Here is a 20,281-nt window from a genome sequence, read left to right as displayed (position 1 = left end):
AGCATGCACCCCCACAATGTGTGTGGGTCACTTTGTTTTGAGGTGGGACCCAAGGTAAATGTTTTGTTTATTTTTTCTATTTTGCCCTCCCCCCCCACCCCATTTTTAGTTTAAGAGGGGGGACGCATGCAAAAACAGATTTTTGAAACACTTTATTTAGGAGTGGCAAGATAAGCATGTGCAACTTACTACAGGAACTTTTGTTCGCCACTGGTTCAGCAGTACACCTAGTGAAAATTGTTATACACTGCATTATGGGAACGTTAATGTTCCACACTTACCTTTTTGTTAACCTCAGCCATTGCCAACTGCAATACAAGTATCATGTTATCTGCGCCACATACTGTAGTCCTCTCGCATTCAATCAAGAGGGAGCTGTGTCGCCTGAAGAATCTAATCAAATTCAGTACTTTTTGCTGGTGACACGCCATATTCAACCTAAAGCAAAGATGACAGATTAGCAATCTCATACAGGAAAGATTACTACCCTTTGGGTCACTAGACCACACTACCTCTAGCATGTAAGCTCATTGAGCAGGGCCCTTAACCCCTCTGTTCCTGTGCATCCATTTGTCTAGTTACAATTATGTGTGTTAGTCCACCCATTGTACAAAATAATAATAATAATAATAATAATAATAATAATTCAGTGTTCCACAGCTATAATTCAACATATCGAGAATCACAACAAAGAGGTAAAAGCAAAAAAGAGAAACCATACTTCACTTTAGAGCTAAGTGAGCCAATGCAGGCTAGCGTGAGCACTCTCAGCCAATTACAATGGTCCTGAATCTATTCTTCATTGCGCTAAAATAAAATCTGCCTTGTCCAGTTTGTGCACAATGTATGTAACAGGTGTGGATACTATCCCCAACCCTAGACCAGGGTGTGACAAACTCCCCTTTTTACACGAGTTTGCCATGAGCTCCTGGAGAAGCCTACTTGCCAGACTGTGATAAACCTTGTTTAAAACCACTGTTCGTGCCTTTTATGACTTATCGAAGCGGCATTCAAACACGTGACTGTGGCCATCTTAAGCCGCGAGCACAATGAATGGTGTTTGGTCGACCAATACATGGAACTCAAATCGGACACTCGACGGTACAAACACCGCTAACTATTTACCTTCCACGGATGTTCGGCTATTCAAACGGGAGTCGAACGGGTCCAGTAAAACTAAACTTCCGAACGAGAGACATGAACTGAGACTACTCCCGAAGCTATACGTTCGGTATTTTATATATTTCACTTCGTATTCCGGTTTCGCCATCACTGCTGTGCGCGCCGCGTTAATGGCTGCAGCGATAATTGAGGCGGACAGTGAGGGAGCGCTCACCCCAGCTCAGCTCCCTTACCGCCCACCTCAATTATCGTGGCGGCCATTTTGTTTCCCAGAATTTTCGTGGTACCCCATTTCGGTTGAGGAACATCAATTGGGAAACGCTGCCCTAGAGACACACTCTAAGCCAGTCTAAGTTTCCCCTGTCGAAGCCTTCTTTTATGAAGAATTTCAGAAAGCAGAAGGAAAGGGGGCAGGGCAGAACAGCACATGAGAACAGACTTTGGGGTTAAACCATTGGAGAACGCTTTAACCTCTTGAAGTAAAAATGACTCCAGGGACCATAACAACTTAATTCAGATTAAGTTGTTTTGGTGCCTGAAGTGTCTCTTTAAAATTACCAGATTTTACTAATTACATGACGTAAAGTCATGATTTTATAAAGGACACGGAGGCGAATATTATGCTTATCTCTTTCTTTATTATACCTCAGCAGCAAAGAGAAGGTATAAACATTCATAGAAAAAAGTTTTAACAGGTTCTCCAAGGGTTAACACAACATTATACCCTTAACCAATAGGAACAGTCCTTCTATCTATAACTACTCATGTGACCTTTCCTTTCCCTCTTTCTTTGGTCATGCCGAAGCTGTATCTTTATAACTTGAGAAGACACTGGAACACTTTATCCGTTGTGTCGAACATTCTCATATCGAACTTGTAGGAACTTGTCTGTGTGAACTGCGGTGACAACTGGTCATCCATGGTGTCGCTTATTGTGGATTAAGCTGTAATGGGATAGAGAAAAAAGTGGTAAATTGTGATCTTAGGAACTGTTTGTCACAATGGTAGTGACTACATCTTATTATATGTATTAGATACTACAGACTCACAAGTATATAAGCAACTGTTGTTCTATATAAATGAATTAAGTCTAGACAAAAGAAGACACCACAATGACCCTTATTCTATTGTTTATTGGGTGGGAATTTCCCTTGTCTTTCGCCGATGTAGGCTTGATATACTTACCGGGTGGGCCAATATTCGCCTCCGTGTCCTTTATAAAATCATGACTTTACGTCATGTAATTAGTAAAATCTGGTAATTTTATTAAAGGACACGGAGGCTCATATTATGCTAGTTTAAAGCTGTGCAATGACTGTTGATGATACGTGGTCTGTAGGGTGAAAATAATATTCCTTAAAGGTGGATTCTCGAGACCAATCTGCTGTCCGTAACAGGTCTTCCAGCCTGCATCCCAAGTTGAATACTTTAGATGCCATAGCTCCTCTAGTGGAGTGCGCTCCGTATACTGAGGTATCTATGTTTGCCGAGGTCATTATCCACTTCACCCATCGGGCTATCGTTATTGAAGATACTGGCTGATGTGGTGAGTTAATGGCCAGAAATAATTCATGATGTCCAGGGTTTCGAAATGCCTGTGTCCGTGTCTCATATTCTTTGAGACAGGCTATTGGGCACAGTTTTTTGTTGTGGGGGAATGCTGGATATGATACTGATGATGTCGCTGATTTAGTACGTCTGGAAATATTAAACGTTACTCCTGTTGGAGTGAACGTGCGTGCGTCGACGTCCAATGCCCTGACATCCGAGACTCTTTTGCAGGATATTAGGCATAAGAGCATGGCCAGTTTTGCTGATAGTTGTTTCATCGTGAGGTCAGAGTCCTGTGGCCATTGTTCCAAAAGGTTTAAGACCAAATTCACGTCCCATACTGTACTATATCGGGGTCGTGGTGGTCTTGCCAATCGAATTCCGCGTAAGAGTCTGCATACCAACAGATGTTTACCCGCTGGGAATCCTTCTATGCACTTGTGTCCAGCGGATATTGCTGACCTGTATACATTGATGGTTCGGTATGCTAATCCTTGGTCGTATAGGTGTGTAATAAAACGTAACAGGTGGTTTACAGAGGCACATACGGGATCCACGTGTTGTTCCATGCACCAACCACTCCAGATGTTCCAAGCTTTAGAGTAGGATCTCCGTGTTCCAGGAGCCCAGGCTCCCGCCAGAAGTTCGAGAGTTGTTTGCGGAACGTTTGGCACGACCCAGGGTCCCCGGAAAGAAGCCATGCTAACAATTTGAGTTGTCCCTGCGTCATCAGAGGGTGTGGGTTCCCATCTGGGTCTGAAAGGAGACGTGGGTTCTCGGGTAGCATTCTGGGAAGATCTATGGACATCTCCATAAGTGAAGGGAACCAAGGCTGTGCAGTCCAGAATGGGGTTATGAGGACTAGGGACGTCCGTGCACGGTCGAGGTGTACTAGTGTTCGTGCCAGCAGAGCGAACGGAGGGAACGCGTATAATCGTTTGTTCGGCCATGGTTGTAGGAACGCGTCCGTAGCCAATGCGTCTGGGTCCGGTCTCCAGCTGAAGAACTCTGGGAGTTGTGCATTCAACCGCGACGCAAACAGGTCTATATACATCGGACCCCATAGTGTTTGCAATCGTAGGAACGTCTCTCGGTTCAGGCGCCAATCGCTGGTATCCCGTAGGTGTCTGGAGTTCCAATCCGCTACGGTATTTGAAAGTCCCGGGATGTATTCGGCCCGTACTGTTATGTTGCGTTCTAAGCAAAACTGCCACAATTCTGTGGCTAAGTCTGCCAGGATTTTGGACTTGGTGCCGCCGAGGCGGTTGATGTACTGTACGGCTGATACGTTGTCCATCCTCAGGATGATGGAGCAATGTGTCGCGGGGCCCAGCAGGCTCTTTAGCGCGAACGATCCCGCCATTAATTCCAGGCTGTTGATATGTAGTGTCCTCTCCGATTGGGACCATTTTCCGCCTGTGGAGGTATGTCCACAGCGCGCTCCCCAGCCCCGTGTGCTGGCATCTGATTCTATTACGCAGTCCGGGTTGTTGCCGAAGATTGCTCTGCCGTTCCACGCTTCCATGTGCTGTAGCCACCACTTGAGCTCCTCCTTGGCTGTGTGATCGAGTGGCACAGAGTCTGAGTAGGAGTGTCCTGAGCGTAGTTGTGCGGCTTTTAGTCTCTGTAGGGCCCTGTAGTGCAGGGGTCCCGGGAAGATCGCTTGTATGGAAGCGGAAAGGAGTCCAATTATTCTGGCTAGTTGTCTGACCGTGAGTATTGGACGAGCCAATGTTCTGCGGATCTCCTTCTTGATGATTTTTATCTTTGAGGGTGGTAGGCTTAGGGTCCCTAAGACCGCCCCTATCTCGAATCCTAGGAATTCTAAGGACTGGGAGGGGACTAGTACCGACTTCTCCCAGTTGATTAGAAATCCCAGGTTTTGTAGAAGTGTTATTGCCCAATATAAGTGTTGTTGTAGTAGTAGGGTGTCTTGTGCCATGATCAGCATATCGTCCAGATATATGATCATGCGAACCCCTCTGCTGCGTAGCAGCGCAACCACTGGTTTTAACAGTTTTGTAAAGCACCATGGTGCTGATGATAGGCCAAACGGTAGGCACTGGAACCTCCACGTCTGAGAGTCCCAACGGAATTGAAGGAGATGTTGACATTCCTTCGCAATGGGGATGGTGAGATATGCATCTTGGAGGTCTAGTTTGACCATCCAGTCCCCCAGCCTGAAGATCTCGTAGGCAATGAATCCCTTCCATTTTGAAATGGTGATATCTTACAAACGCATTGAGCGGGCGTAGGTTGATCACTGGTCTTACCCCACCGCCTTTCTTGGGGACCAGGAACAGGTTGCTCAGGAAGCCAGGGGAGTGAGGTGCGACCTGATAGATCGCTCCCTTCTCCTCCAGTGCTCTGATTTCCTTCGACACGAGTTCTCTGTCCCGTGGGGTGAACACCATCCGCCTTGGTATTGCGGATTGGGTTGGGCCCTTTACGAATTCTATGTGGTACCCTGTTACTGTGTTGAGAATCCAGGCATCGGACGTGAGTCTGTGCCATGCCCCGATAAATTTGGAAAGTCTGCCCCCCACGTGTGAGGTACGAGAGAGGGAAGGGGGGAAAACACTTACCATAAGGTCGTCGGCCGTATGTGGAACCCCTGTGTCCTCTGGGCTGCCACGATCTGCCCCTGACCGGGAAGAAAGGTGCGGGGGTTCTGGTCTCCGTCTGTGGGAACCTTGGAGTAGTGGGGCCTCGGTAGCCCCGATGGGAGCTCCGTGATGGGCGGCTGGACAGGCGGCCCTTGTACCTGCCAGCCCCTCCAAAAACCTTTGGGGAGAACACCCGTTTCAGGTTTGTTTGTGCCTTATCTATGGCTGTAAATGTGCTCACGTAGTTGCCCAGCTCTTTTACAAAATTGTCTCCGAAAAGGAGGCCTTTTGCCTGGGGTCCAGGCTCGGTTATGGCCATGTTGACCAGTTTAGGGTCTATTTTCATGAGAATTGTTTTCCGCCTCTCAGTACTAAGTGCGGCATTGGAGTTGCCGATGAGGCAAATAGAGCGTTGCGCCCACTCTCGGATCTCTAAGGGATCTAGTGGTGCGCCACCTGAGAGTGTCGCTTCGACTAAGTCGAAGATTTTTGCGCTGGGGCCCAAGGAGTCAAGCACCTTGTCTTGGCAGTGGCGTAAGGAGTAGTCCAGCCCTTTTTTGGCTTTCCAGCCTGCTTTACCCAGGAACTGGGCAATCTTAGGGTCCACCTCCGGTGTGGCGCAAGCCATATCGGGGACCGTTGGGCGTGGGCATTCTGCTCTTAACTTATTCCTGGTTGTTTTATCCAGGGGCTTCCTGATCCTGGCCGCTATATATTGGGCCACATGGTCAGCTGGGAACCAGTCTGAAGACCTAGGGTGTTGGAGGTCGTCTGGGTTAAATAGGGGTTCACCCTGAGGGTCTAGGATGATGGAGTCATCCGTGGACCCTTTACCCTTAGCTGGTGTGATTGCCAGGTTGCGCTCAGGGGAAGAGTTCCCTGATTCCAAAGAGCCGATTTCTTCGGACTCACTCATTACCTCCTCTATGTCCGAACCAGAGTCGGATGTCTCTGTCTGGGCTTTTGCCCATTTCCACGTCCTCACCGTTTTTGCCCGGCGGGTGGCTCTCTTACGTGGGGGCCCCACGTCCTCAGTAGTGACAGGGCGTGACCTGTCCGTCATGCTGGTTTTGGAGGTGTGTTTGCCCGTATGGTGGGTCTTCTCCGTAGCCTTACGGCCGCTGAGGGGCGCAGGCTTGTCAGTTTGGGCCTTGGGGCGGAGGCCGCTGGGGTTGTTGTTAGACGCCAGTATGGCGTTACTAATAGATTGTGTCAGGTTCTCTGACATCGCCCCCATTGCCGTGAAAATGGCTTGGGTGACCGATTTGGTCATGGTGGCATCCAGAAGCGAGTGAAACTCCTCCGAGTTCAACTGCTCCATGGATGCCATGTCCTCTCTCTGTGGTGAGCATGGACGTGTTAACTGGGACACGTGTGTGGTGTCCTTGCTGATATCGGTGGGTGTGGAAACCCCTTGGTCCCTGAGGTGCTGCATTACAGGCAGGTTATACAAATTTCTTGGGACGCCGAGTTAATAAAAACAGGTATGTTAGGGTATACTGGATGACCCAGTGAATTTGCCCCAAACTGTAAAAAGGTGTGTGGAAAAAGGAGCTATCCCTTTAAACCCTATGTGGGGAAAAGGCAGAAGTAACTACCCGGGCAGTGAGCTCTGCTATTTGTCAAGGGGATTAAGGCACAAACAAAGGCTGTCAGCTTACCGAGTGTTCCCTCCGGAATGGCCGCCAGGGAGCACTGGTAAGCTGCTAGCCAATGCCGATAGCCAATCCCTGAGCGTCCGCCCTCAGGTACAGGGGGCGGGCGGAGAAAAAGCGCGGCAAGGCCCAGCCAGACTGCTGGAAAATGGCCGCCGCGCCGTGCGACCGTTATTGCGCATGCGCGAGCGGTCTCTAGGTTCAGAGCGCTCGCGCCGGTAACAGCCGCCGCGATTCGCAGGAGGATGGAGTAGAACGGGTAATAAACTACCCGGGGAGGTGTGGGAGGGGGGTTAACCGCCGGAGGGGGGAGGGAAACCCCAGTGAAGCCCTCTATCTGCACCAGGCGCCGATAGGCACCGGTCGGTAGCAGAGCAGAAGGATTAACATATCCCACACATAGGATTAAGACATGTAAATAACATAGAAAATAACATTAAAATAACATTAAAATTAAAGACATCAGTAAAAGAAGCTTTAACAATCTAAATAAGTTGCTCTGAGGAGAGCTAAAATTAGATGGTACTTAGCTGAGGCAGCAGCAAAGAAAGAGGGAAAGGAAAGGTCACATGAGTAGTTATAGATAGAAGGACTGTTCCTATTGGTTAAGGGTATAATGTTGTGTTAACCCTTGGAGAACCTGTTAAAACTTTTTTCTATGAATGTTTATACCTTCTCTTTGCTGCTGAGGTATAATAAAGAAAGAGATAAGCATAATATGAGCCTCCGTGTCCTTTAATAAAATTATTTTTTTCTGACTGATTATACCGTTAAAAAAAAAAAAAAAAAAAAACCACCACAGAAAATAATGCATAACACAATTGTATTCATGAATTTGTAAGTTTTCAAGAATTGACTGAATTCCACATTTTTGTCTAAAACATTACAAAAACACAAACTGAAAAACAATTTTTTAAAAAATGTTTCCAATTCAACAACTGGGGCCTAAAGTGTTAAACTCACTTTGGAGATTATTAACTAAATTCTAATGTGTGGCCTTGTGTAAAATTTTCACAAAATATAGCCAGGCTGTGACTAATCAGCCATTAAAAGAGACACTATAGTCACCAAGAAAAGAAAAAACCAACCTGTAGCTTAACCCCTTAAGGACACATGACATGTGTGACACGTCATGATTCCATTTTATTCCAGAAGTTTGGTCCTTAAGGGGTTAAAGGGACTCTCCAGTGCCAGGAAAACTGCAGGTCCCCTCTCCCTCCCAGGTTGCTGAAGTGACTAACCAGAGGCAGCAATGCTGTCCCTCGGCGCTGCTTCTTGGTCCGCCCACGCTCCTCCCATCACCACGTCAGCCGGCCAGGGAGTGACCTAATGCGCATGCATGGCAGTGCTGCGCACGCGCATTAGACCTCCCCATAGGAAATCATTGAAAATGTATTCAATGCTTTCCTATGGGAAGTTAAGCAACGCTTGAGGTCCTCACATAGCGTGAGGACGTCCAGCGACGCTATAGCACAGAAAATCTGTGCTATAATTCCAGAAGTGCCCTCTAGTGGTTGTCTAGTAAACAGCCACTAGAGGAGGAGTTAACCCTGCAAGGTAATTATTGCACTTTATAAAAACTGCAATAATTAAAGTTGCAGGGTTAAGGATAGTGGGAGTTGGCACCCAGACCACTCTAATGGGCAGAAGTGGTCTGGGTGCCTGGAGTGTCCCTTTAACTCAGTTTTGGTCATGCCCCTGCAGTCTCACTGCTCAAATCAAATCTCTGCCATTTAGGAACCTATACAGCCCTAGACACACCACCATGCATGTGACTTAAACATCCTTCCTAAACACTTCCTGTAAAGAGTCATCTAATATTTATACTTCCTTTATTGCAATTTTGTTTTAGTTTAGAATTTCTTATCTCCTGCTCTGTTAATAGCTTGCTAGACCCTGTAGGATTCTCCTGTAGGTATATCATTAAAGTTCGATTTACAGAGCAGGAGATAAAAATAAACAAAAACTTTTAAAGTTGCATCTGATTGAAAGTGAAACCATTTTGTTTTCCTGTATGTTTAGGTCAGTACCTGTGTACACTGTCCATGCTCTCCAGTTATAGTTATTATACTGCCTGTGCTCCAGTTTATTATTATTATTACAGTACCTGTGTACACTGTCCGTGCTCTCCAGTTATAGTTATTATATTATACTGCCTGTGCTCCAGTTTTTATTATTATTATTATATTATGGCAGTACCTGTGTACACTGTCCGTGCTCTCCAGTTATAGTTATTATATTATACTGCCTGTGCTCCAGTTTTTATTATTATTATTATTATATTATGGCAGTACCTGTGTACACTGTCCGTGCTCTCCAGTTAGTTATTATATTATACTTACTGCCTGTGCTCCAGTTTTTATTATTATTATTATATTATATTATGGCAGTACCTTTGTACACTGTCCGTGATCTCCAGTTATAGTTATTATATTATACTGCCTGTGCTCCAGTTTTTATTATTATATTATGGCAGTACCTTTGTACACTTTCCGTGCTCTCCAGTTATGGTGGTGGTGGTGGTTGTTGTTATTATTATTATTATTATATTATCAGTACCTGTGTACACTGTCCGTGCTCTCCGGCAGTCTGATCCTTCAATAAACACCCAAACGGTTCGCACAGCTGAGCACATTTAAAAAGTGTGGCAGCAAGCGCTAGTGGTCGTGACGTCACGGCTCGGCGGCAGCACCAGCCAATCAGCTGGCGCGACCTAAAACTTGAACCGTTCGCGTTTTGCTGCAGGGGGGAGGTGACACTGTATGAGCAGCACGCAGGAGGGCGGGGCTCAGTGATGGGGGCGGGGTTTGTGAGCAGGGGGTTAGATTAGAAGAAGACAGAGCATTCTTCAACGCATTAGGAATTTGGAAAGGCGGAGTTCGGAGTGGGTGGGCGGAGTTTGAGAAGTTGTGGGCGGGTATACCGCTGGGGAGGCGGGGTTCCGGAAATCGCTGAAGGATTCTCAGTTTGATAGAATAGAAAACCGGAAGTAGACAGGAATCTCCGTCTCGCGGGCCCGTGTGGTAAGATACGATTATTTTGGCGGGAACAGTTCAGTCAGGGCCGGTGTGGGCTAAGTGACTGAGCTCTCTGCGGTAAGAGCAGACTGGACTATAGTCACTACAGCTACCATTTACAATGTATAAATGTTATATCGGCTTAACTATATTTCAGAACCAGTTATTATGTAATCTCCGTCACCATTTCTAATGTACAACGCTCTAACTCCCACTACTCCTGGGCAGCAGCAATGACTATAATACACATCAATCCCAATGCATACAATAAAAATAAACAAAGATACAAGTTACCAGAATAATATCACAAATCCCTATTTATTAGCCATTTCTAATATACAACGCTCTGAGCTCTAACTCCCACTACTACTAGCAATGACTATAGTACACATCATCCCCAATACATACATTAAACAAAAATCAAAGTTACCTGACCAATATCACAAATCCCTATTTATTAGCCATTTCTAATGTCCCTGGTTTAACCCCTTAAGGACACATGACATGTGTGACATGTCATGATTCCCTTTTATTCCAGAAGTTTGGTCCTTAAGGGGTTAAAATTGCGTTCCTTCTCGCATCCTATGTCTGCCGCTATGAATGAATATCCGCTGTTATATTACTGAATGTTTGCATTAAACATGCTATATTCCTGAATATATAAATGCCAGTATTATACGGCTTAGAATAAAAAAGTAAATATAGTGCAGATTTGATCAAACTTGGAATTATTAATATAATTATTTGTGCCCTTATTATTATTATTTATATAGCGCCATTAAATTCGCAAACTGTCCTAAAATCCATACCTAAAATTTATGAAAGTTAGTGTCAGTGTTTACACTGGATAAATATCAGACGCTGTTACAGCAGGGAGTAGTGTTTATCAAAATCAACTTGCCGTCTCTTAAAACTCTCAGCCCTTCTGGACAAGTTGACACATTTGTATTTCACTATACATTCGAACTTTAGTGATTGAATCCTTAAAGGACCACTATAGGCACCCAGACCATTTCAGCTCAATAAAGTGGTCTGGGTGCCAGGTCCATCTAGGGTTAACCCTGCAGCTGTAAACAAACTGCTATGTTTACATTACAGTTCATCCAGTGTCTAGTGACTGTCTCATTGACAGCCGCTAGAGAGCTTCCGCGCTTCACAGTGAGAAGACGCAGCCGTCCATAGGAAAGCATTGAGAAATGCTTTCCTATGGACTGATTGCGCACGGCTTTTGCCGCGGATGACGTCAGAAGAGGGAGGAGAGTCCCCAGTGCTGAAGGAAGCCCGGCGATGGAGAAAGGTAAGCATTTAACCCCACTTGAGCCCGGCGGTGGGGGGGACCCAAAGACCCTATAGTGCCAGGAAAACGAGTTTGTTTTCCTGGCGCTATAGTGGTCCTTTAAATCGTTATTGTGCCATGAATGTCCATGGCTCCAGACTCTCAACCACGGATTAATTATATTGGCAACTAGTTCCAACACCTCAAGAAGACCAAATGTAGCATGGATGCCCACCGATTATGCAAGGGTTGATCTGATAGTAGCCATTCTGTGGCTGCCATCAGTTTATACGCAGCCTGGTTGACCGTTTTGTAAAACAGACTGTGCACTGATTGGCAGAGAGAAATCTGTCCATGTTGAGTGTGCGCCAACTGTACAACTTGGATGAAATTGACACAGTCAGTGTGTAAGAATTTAAGCTACCGGTATATAGGGTTCTTTGATGATTATATTGAAAAAAGACCCATAATATATTAAAAAAGTAATACATTTTTAATAATATTGTGCGCTTTTACACTTTTATTTTAGATTTTAGATTTTACAATTTTAAGTGTACTTGATGACTTTAACCCCTTAAGGACCAAACTTCTGGAATAAAAGGGAATCATGACATGTCACACATGTCATGTGTCCTTAAGGGGTTAAAGGAACACTATATAGTCACCAAAACAACTTTACCTTAATGAAGCAATTTTGGTGTATATATCATGCCCATGCAGTCTCCCTGCTCAATTCACTGCCATTTAGGAGTTCAATCACTTTTGTTTCTGTTTGCATAGCTCTAGCCACACCTCCACTGGCTTTGACTGACACAGGCTGCATGAAAACGTAGGTTTCATTTTAACCCCTTAAGGACCAAACTTCTGGAATAAAAGGGAATCATGACATGTCACACATGTCATGTGTCCTTAAGGGGTTAAAGGGACACTATAGTCACCAGATCAACTACAGCTTATTTAATTTCTTCTGGTGAGTAGAATCATTACCTTCAGGCTTTTTGCTGTAAACACTGTTTAGAGAAAATGCAGTGTTTACATTACAGCCTAGTGATAACTTCACTGGCCACTCCTCAGATGGCTGTTAGAGATCCTTCCTGGGTCATGGCTGCCTAAAATGCATCCCAACATTCAGTGTCTCCCCCCCTCTGCATGCAGACACTGAACTTTCCTTATGAAGATTAATTGATTCAATTCATCTCTATGAGGAGATGCTGATTGGCCAAGGCTGTGTTTGAATTGTGCTGGCTCTGCCCCTGATCTGCCTCCACTGTGATTGGATCAGGCCACCACTTCTGATGATGTCAGCAGACAGGTTTCTATTCTGAGTCAAACAGCATGCAGAGCTACAGTTTCAGGCTTGAATACAAGTAAGATTTTGCTATTTTTAGGGAGACTAGATGGTGGTTTTAACACTATAGGGTCAGGAATACATGCTTACAGATGGTGCTTAATTTAAAAGTTTTTAGCTCCTGCTCTGTAAATTGAACTTTAAATCACACACAGGAGGTCCCAGTAGGGTCTAGCAAGCTTTTAGCAGTGCAGGAGATAATACATTCTAAATTAAACAGAATTTACAGTAAAGTAGGTTGTATTTATGTACAGCGCAGCAGCATATACTGGTCCCCTGTTCGGCAGAAATGCTTGCTGTTCAAGCGCAGATCCAGAAGCTAATCTTGGGAGGGGTACCGGTAGATTATTTAAAGAAACAATCCAGGTACAATAACCACTACAGCACTTTGTAGTGGTTATAGTGCCCTCCCAGAGTAAGTAGTAAAAATGTTTAACAACAGTTTGACAACTTACCTTGGATCTGCTGGGATTGGGACTGTAGAAGGGGATAGGGGCAGTAGTATGTGTGTGTGTGGGGGCAGGTTGTATGAGGGGTTACAGTTTGTGTGTACAGAGGGTAATTGTGTGGGGGGGGCAGTGTGTTGGGGGGGGGGGGAGTTATTGTGTTGTATGGTGTGGGAGGGCAAATTCATGAATATATAATTAATTTTTTACAATTAAAAATTATTTTATATCCCCCTCCCTGCTTACCTTTGCCTGGGAGGGGGGACAATCCCTGGTGGTCCGAGTGGTGAGAGTGAACTCTAGCAGCCTAAGGAGCTGCTAGAGTTCACTCTAGCGAGATTCGGAGATTACCACGGCAACACTCCGACCTCACAAGAGGAGAAACCCGGTGGAGCTGCAGGTTATAGCTTCTCGGGTCCTCTCTCCCTCCCTCCCCTGCCGTCTGCCAGCATTACACTGCTAGCAGGGCGGAGATGGAGATCTCTGATCTCCCCTCTGGTCCTGCAGAGCCAGCAGGGGAAAGGGAGGCACAGATCCTGGTGCTATGATCATAGCGCCGGGAAAATATCTTGTGGCTCCCCTGTGTGCCCATCGGGCACCTCAGCACACAGTTTGAGAACTGCTGAAGTATAAACATTAGGTGACTCTTCACAGGAAGTGTTTTGGACAGATGTGCAAATTACATGCAGGTAGGTGTGACTAGAGCTGCATAAACAAAGTGATTTAACTTCTAAATGGCAGAGAGTTGACCAGTGAGACTGCAGCGGCGTGATCTATACACCAAATCCACTTGATTAAGATAGTTATTTTGGTGACTACAGTGTCCCTTTTAAGTGTATTTTAGACTTCACTGGGTTACTATTTGCCTAGCGCCACATATTCCTTAAAAGTTTTTTTTTCTTTTTCAATTTGTTTTCATGCAGGCTGTGTCAGTCACAGTCAGTGGAGGTGTGGCTAGGCCCGTGTAAACCAAAAAAAGAGATTTAACAAAATAATGCTAGTGAATTGAGCAATGAAACTTCAGAGGCATGATCTATACACAAAAACTGCTTCAATAAACTAAAGTTCTTTGGTGACTATAGTGTCCCTTTAGGTTATATGTCTTCTATCCGGTGCTTGCTAGCCAACAACCACAGTAAAAATGAATAAAATGCACATTTCCTCTCTTATGCCTCTGCTGTGCTGCCTTTGCAGTCAGTTTTGCCCAATCCAGACATTTGTTATATCTCATGAACTGTGTTCAGATTTTGCAGTCTGAATGCCCCTGTACTGAACCATGGCCATTTGGACTGTAGTTAATAATCCCCTTTGTGTGCACATAGAAAGCAGAAATAACAATTACATATTTTTATTTTCTTTTAGAAATAAAAGCTTTGTTTTAGGCTTTTTATTTTTTTAATTCAGAGTAGAAGTATTTTTTTTATTCTTTGTAATATGGTACACCTTTGTGCCTGTCCTATAAATAAACTGAGAAGACACAAAAGTCATTCCCACCCTTGTAAATAAGGAAGCATTTAAATTAGCATTTAAATTATAAATAAACAAAAAAGAAATCTAAAACGTTTGCACAGTACACCATCTAGACAGGTTCTAATAAGATTACAATGTGCTTATAACTAGCTGTCAACCTTGGCATTGTTTTGTACGAAAATACAAACAGTATATATATATATATATATATATATATATATATATGATACCTCCAAATAAGTAACAATGGTATCTAGTTATACTTATCTGGTGTAGTTAAAACCTCTCAAGGTTTAAAACCTCTCAAGGTCGTGGCCCAGTTCCCGACCTTTTACAACATATACATAGACACAGAGGGAAATTAGATACGGCTGTACATAATCTAAAACAGGAACAGAAAAAGATACATAGTGTAATACAGCAAAATAAAAGATAATGCGCTGATACAATAATGCACTCACAAGATCAAAGTGAGGTCCTACGCGTTTCGTTCCTGTGCAAAGGAGCTTCCTCAGGGACCAAGATACAAATCAATAAAATCAATCAGTACAAAAATGCATACATTGTTTTGTACGAGTGTGATTGTGTAACATCCAGAGCGTTGGAGCCTGTGTTGCAACTGGACATATAAAATCTTAGATTAAATAAATGTAAATAGTTGGAGGGCGGGGTAGGGGAAAAACAGGTGCTGCCTCTGCCCAATCATAAACTCTCTTGCATCGCATTTTATGGAAGGTCATACTGCGTAGTCCAGATTTTCTGGAAAGTAGTAGCTATGCCGCCCCTCACAGCAACCACAAGCTAATCCATTATCTTATTGTGTTCTATAATAGAATTAACTTCTCTACGTTAGATCACATCCTGCTTAAGCCACGTGGTCACCAGCAACAGCCTGGCAGCTAAAATTATTTTAGCGTTACGTTTTTGCTTATGCCTGGACAGACCTTCCACTAATCTAAAAAGAAAAAAGGGCAAGGGTCAATTTCCATTTTGGTCTCTGGAACACTTTATCTAGTAATGATTTAATTTGTCGTAAAAACCTGCATAACCTTAGGGCACTCCCACCACATATGAACATAGGATTCCCTGCATTACAGGGATTTTGCCTATTTTAAATAGTTTGAGTGGGGTAGTATACCATCTGTGTATTATTTTCTGCATATGTTCCTGTAGGGATATAGATATAAATGCTGCGGTCTCCCAGATGGTTTTCTATACCTCCGTCTCCTGGGTCTTCCTCCCACTGCCGAATATGTGTTAAGTGTACCCAAAGCCGAGAATTAGAGCATGTGGTTATATATTAGAAATCAATTCTTTTTTGGGGCAACTTCTCCTTCACATAATTGTTCAAACATCGGAAACTCTTTTGGCTGCTGTTTTAACCTCTTCTCTAGCTGCAAAGTTTCGAAGTTGTATGGAAAAATAATCCCTTGTGGTTATAAGGACTGTCCCAGACAATTCCCTAATGTTTGTCCCCTCCTCCCCCCCCTGTCCACAAATGGCAGTTCCTTTGAATTCCTGCTTCCTCTGTGTTTTTAAAATCCCTAGCACCCATGCCCAGGGGGAAATCCATATTCCAAAAGTATGGGGCCATTAGGGGGGAAGGGTATCAGACACAAAATTTTAGTCCTAAGTCTATAACATAAAGAAAAGGAATTCAGGATGGCCGGATATTGAATACTCAAAATTGCTCTTTGCTTTTTACCGAACATATATAGAACTGTTGGAGGTCCAACCCTAATAGAGAAGATTCATGGTCCACCCATCACCTCAACCCATTGGGAGAGTGCCACATCACAACCTGAGTCATCTGAGCTGTGCCCCCCTGTCTAGGCCTGTACAATAGTTTCCTGGCAATCCAATGCCTTCTAATATTCCAAACCAGCTGATCTATACTCATCTGTAGGCTGGCTAGATCATGTTTAGAAACCGCAAACGGTAGGGCTTGGACAAAAAAAATGAGAAATAGATTTCTTTCCCCAAGATTCCATATTGTTTTTAAAGGGACCTCTAAAGTACTTTACCTTGCTGAAAAACTTTGTGTGAAGTGTGTCATATCATTTTATTTTGCAAACAGTGCAGATTACAATAGAAATTAAAACTTTTTAAAATTAACCTGGTTACACCCCCCTTGGCTTTAAGCAGATAACAGGTCCTGTTACCTCCTGGTTTGGGTAGTTCATTAGAGCTAAACTCAAGAGGCAGCAATTGCGCATAATTACATGCATGCCTGTTTTCATTTGGAATATATCTACTAAACAGTGACTTTAAAAAAAATGTTGTGGGTGGGTAGTGGGGTATAGTTAGCCAGCAATAAAGATATGGGAAATCTTTTCTTTCTGTTATTTTTTGGAGAGTGCATAATTTTAAACTTACAGTATATGCTGTACAAGGGCATTCTATGGAGAGTTGACTGAGTTGACTCTGACAGATGTAACCCTACAAATGCCAGCACTGCAAAGTTTTGTCTACAAAAATATAATCTGTTCTCTGTGCATTAGATAAGGTATATAGCTATATATGACAGAGCATACAGAATAGTTCCAGTCAATGATATCAGGTAAACATTTTATTAAAGTAATTTTGAAGGCTCATAATATTTTGATCCTTGTAACACTTGTTCATTAATCTGTTTTCCTTTCTTCTTTCAGGTTAATGAATGCGTTGTAGTAATCCTTTGCATTAGAAAATGAAACAAGATTCAGTAAGGAGTGCTAGCTACACAGTTGACTGTGCAGATTATATCCATGTGGTTGAATTTAACCCCTTTGAATCTGGAGAAGAAGGGTCATTAATTGCATTTGGTGGCAACAATTATGTCAGTATTGCTTCATGCAGGTTCCAGGTAGGTGCAAAATGTTATTAATATTTTTGTTTTCTAATGGACTTTTGTATTAGAAATATTGCATTCTAATTTGATTTGTGTACTGTGGAAAGTATTGTTTTTTTTTTTTAAGTTTTTATTTGTTTTTCAAAAACAATTAAAGTCATATTGAAAAGGTTACAGAAGGGGGGGATATTTAGGGTTACAGCAAGGGTGACAACTGACATCATATTTAGTGGATATAGTATTGAATATAGAATGGATACATTGTAAGAGACATGAAGTTGTACAGGAAGTGTATCATTGTTTTCATATTTGTTCCTGAGATTTACATCGAGACTGAGAGTGGGGATTGTCTTTAACCCGTCCCGGTCATTGTCTCTGGGAAAGAGGCCCTGATTATCATTTCGGTTACTATATAGGATATGTTTTTTCTTTGTAGTCTGGTGTTGTGTGGTGTTGCCCTCCCCAGTTCTCCTGTTTGTGGGTATGTCCTAACTCGGGCGGCTATTACTGTCCCAAGTGTTGGATAAGTACTAGTATGCATAGTAAGTGGTTGTATTTGGGAGTGTCTACTGCGTTGCGTGGTGGCTCCGGCTGCCCAGCTTGGTCTCTCAAGTGGTCGTGTGAGGTATTTGTGTTGTGCTGCTTAAACGCGGTGTGGATGTCCCTTCTCGGAGAGTATCTCCGATTGGAAGGGTTGGAACTACGGGTATTCAAGCTGAGTCCTCGGCCAGAAATCTCACCCATGGTTCCCATGTTTCCTTGAAAAGCGTTTATCTGTGGGAAGTGGCGGCATGAATCTCTTCCATGGATTTGATAGAGTCCACCTTCGCTATCCATTCCCTAATTGTGGGGACTGCTGGATTTTTCCATTTGACTGGGATGAGCAGATTGGCCGCGGTCAGGAGATTTGTCAGGAGGATTTTTTTGTGGTTTGGGGGTTGAAGTGGGTAGGATCAGGAACAGCAGAGTGTGTGGGGTGTGAGGCAGTTGGGTACCTGTGATGGTGTTGATCATTGATGCTATGTTGGTCCAGTATCTCCGTGTGAGCGGACAATTCCTCCACATGTGTGCGAGGGATGCCCTCGGTTGAGAGCATTTCCAGCACACGTCCGGAGTGCCAGGGAAGATATGGTGAATTTTGGCCGGGGAGTAATGCCACCTGGATATTCTCTTGTAACAACTTTCTTGTATCCTGGTGCATATGGATGTTGTGTGGATTTGTGAGAGGGCAGTCTGCCATTGTGGTATCGTGATTTGTGTATTCAGGTCAGTTGACCAGGAGTCAGTGAAAGGGGGTAGTTGGGAGCCATGTTCGGCCTGCAGCAGTTTATAGAAGGTCGATAATTGTTTAGTCTTGACGTTGTGGGTCAGGCAATGTGTCTCAAAGTCAGACAAGATGCGGGAGCCTCTGAGTAGGGATGCGTTAGTCATTAGGAAGTGGGTCAATTGGGCATAGTGAAATGCATGTAATGTGTGTGGAACCTCAGGGTCTATCAGATTAGCCAGTGTCCGTATGGAGTCCTTCTCGATTACTGAGCCGAGCGTTAGGTAGGGGGCGTCCAACATTTTATTGTATCGTTGGTATGTCCCAGGTTGCATTCCCGGGGGAAAGAGTGAGTTGTGTGTGATGGGAAACAGAGGGGATGGGTGAGGAGAAATATTCTCAGCCTCTCGCATGCCCGTCCAAGTCTTGAGTGTGGGAAGAATGGTGGGGTGAGCGGAACAGCACGAGAGCAGTTTTGAGGGGATGGCTCTCTGCCATGGGAGAGTATAAAGGGGCACCCATTGCCGTGTTGGTGGATGGGTAGACCAGTCATGGGTTCTAGAGAGAATTACTGCCTTATAGTAGCGTTCCATGTGTGGAAGGCCCAGTCCTCCGCAGGATCTGTGCCTAGTGAGAACCTCGTAGGGGATTCTGGGTTGCTTCTGTGCCCATATAAAGGTGGTGAAAAGTTGTCTGAGCTTAGTGAAAAAGGATTTTGGTATTGCTATAGGCAGAGTTTGGAAGAGATAAAATATCTTAGGGAGGGAGTTCATTTTAAGAATGTTGATTCTACAGAGCCATGAGAATTGCGGTTTGTGCCATGTTTGTAGGTCCTTCGAGATGGCTAGGTATAATGGGTCGTAGTTCAGAGCGAATATGGACGATAGGTCTGCTGATAGGCGGACACCTAGGTATGTAATGGATCTGTCCGCCCACGCAAAGGGAAATGCTGCTTGCAGGTGCGTGCGTGAGAGGGGAGTTATTCGAAGTGGCAAGATCTTGCTTTTCGAGTAGTTAACTTGAAAATTGGAAAGTTTATGGTACAGAGTGATTTCTGCTAAGGGGGGGGGGGCAACGAAGAGTCTGGTGTTTGTATGGTGAATAGTAAATCATCAGCGAACGCTGAGACTTTGTATTCCGCACCTTGTATTTGGATGCCCTTGATACCTGGGTTGTCTCTTACTGCATTTAAGAAGGGTTCTAATACGATGATGAAGAGGAGTGGGGAAAGGGGGCAGCCCTGCCCTGTACCATTTCTTATTTGAACTGGGTCTGAGAGTTGTCCGTTGACTCTTAGACGGGCTGTGGGATTGGAGTAGATGGTTTCCATCCACTCCAACCATCTGGGTCCGAAACCAAACTTTCGCAGGGTGGCTGTCAATAGTGACCAGTCTATCCTGTCAAACGCCTTTTCCGCGTCAATTGAGAGTAGGAGGCTCTCAGTTTGAAGGCGTTGTGCCATATATATCAGGTTTAGGATTTTTGTGGTATTATGTTTTGCCTCTCTATTGGGGACGAAGCCCGCCTGGTCTGAGTGTATCAGAGTGTGGAGCGGTGGCTAATATTTTCGTAAATATTTTCACGTCTAAATTTATCAAGGATATAGGGCGGTAGCTGCCACAGTTGGTCGGGTCTTTACCCGGTTTGGGTATGAGGGCTATGTGGGCTTCCAATGATGCCTTCGGGAAGGTAGCAG

At 44.3% G+C, this 20,281-nt stretch overlaps 2 protein-coding genes across 2 annotated transcripts in view; one reads left to right on the top strand and one right to left on the bottom strand.

Moving 5' to 3' along the window:
* Positions 1-9,568, bottom strand: part of PARPBP (PARP1 binding protein) — a 32,875-nt gene extending 23,307 nt beyond the window's left edge. Inside the window, exons 1-2 of the mRNA XM_063447202.1 lie at positions 9,494-9,568; positions 282-438 (exon numbers count right to left, since the gene is read on the bottom strand). Coding sequence (XP_063303272.1) covers positions 282-431 — 150 coding nt within the window. The 5' untranslated portion in view covers positions 432-438; positions 9,494-9,568. The remainder of the gene's footprint in view (positions 1-281; positions 439-9,493) is intronic.
* Positions 9,569-9,875: 307 nt separating this feature from the next.
* Positions 9,876-20,281, top strand: part of NUP37 (nucleoporin 37) — a 45,545-nt gene continuing 35,139 nt past the window's right edge. Inside the window, exons 1-2 of the mRNA XM_063445178.1 lie at positions 9,876-9,957; positions 17,143-17,336. Coding sequence (XP_063301248.1) covers positions 17,181-17,336 — 156 coding nt within the window. The 5' untranslated portion in view covers positions 9,876-9,957; positions 17,143-17,180. The remainder of the gene's footprint in view (positions 9,958-17,142; positions 17,337-20,281) is intronic.

The sequence above is a fragment of the Pelobates fuscus genome, chromosome 3 (assembly GCF_036172605.1).
Source record: "Pelobates fuscus isolate aPelFus1 chromosome 3, aPelFus1.pri, whole genome shotgun sequence".
In the NCBI taxonomy this organism is placed as follows: Eukaryota; Metazoa; Chordata; class Amphibia; order Anura; family Pelobatidae; genus Pelobates; species Pelobates fuscus.
This window is presented reverse-complemented; position numbering and strand designations above follow the sequence as displayed.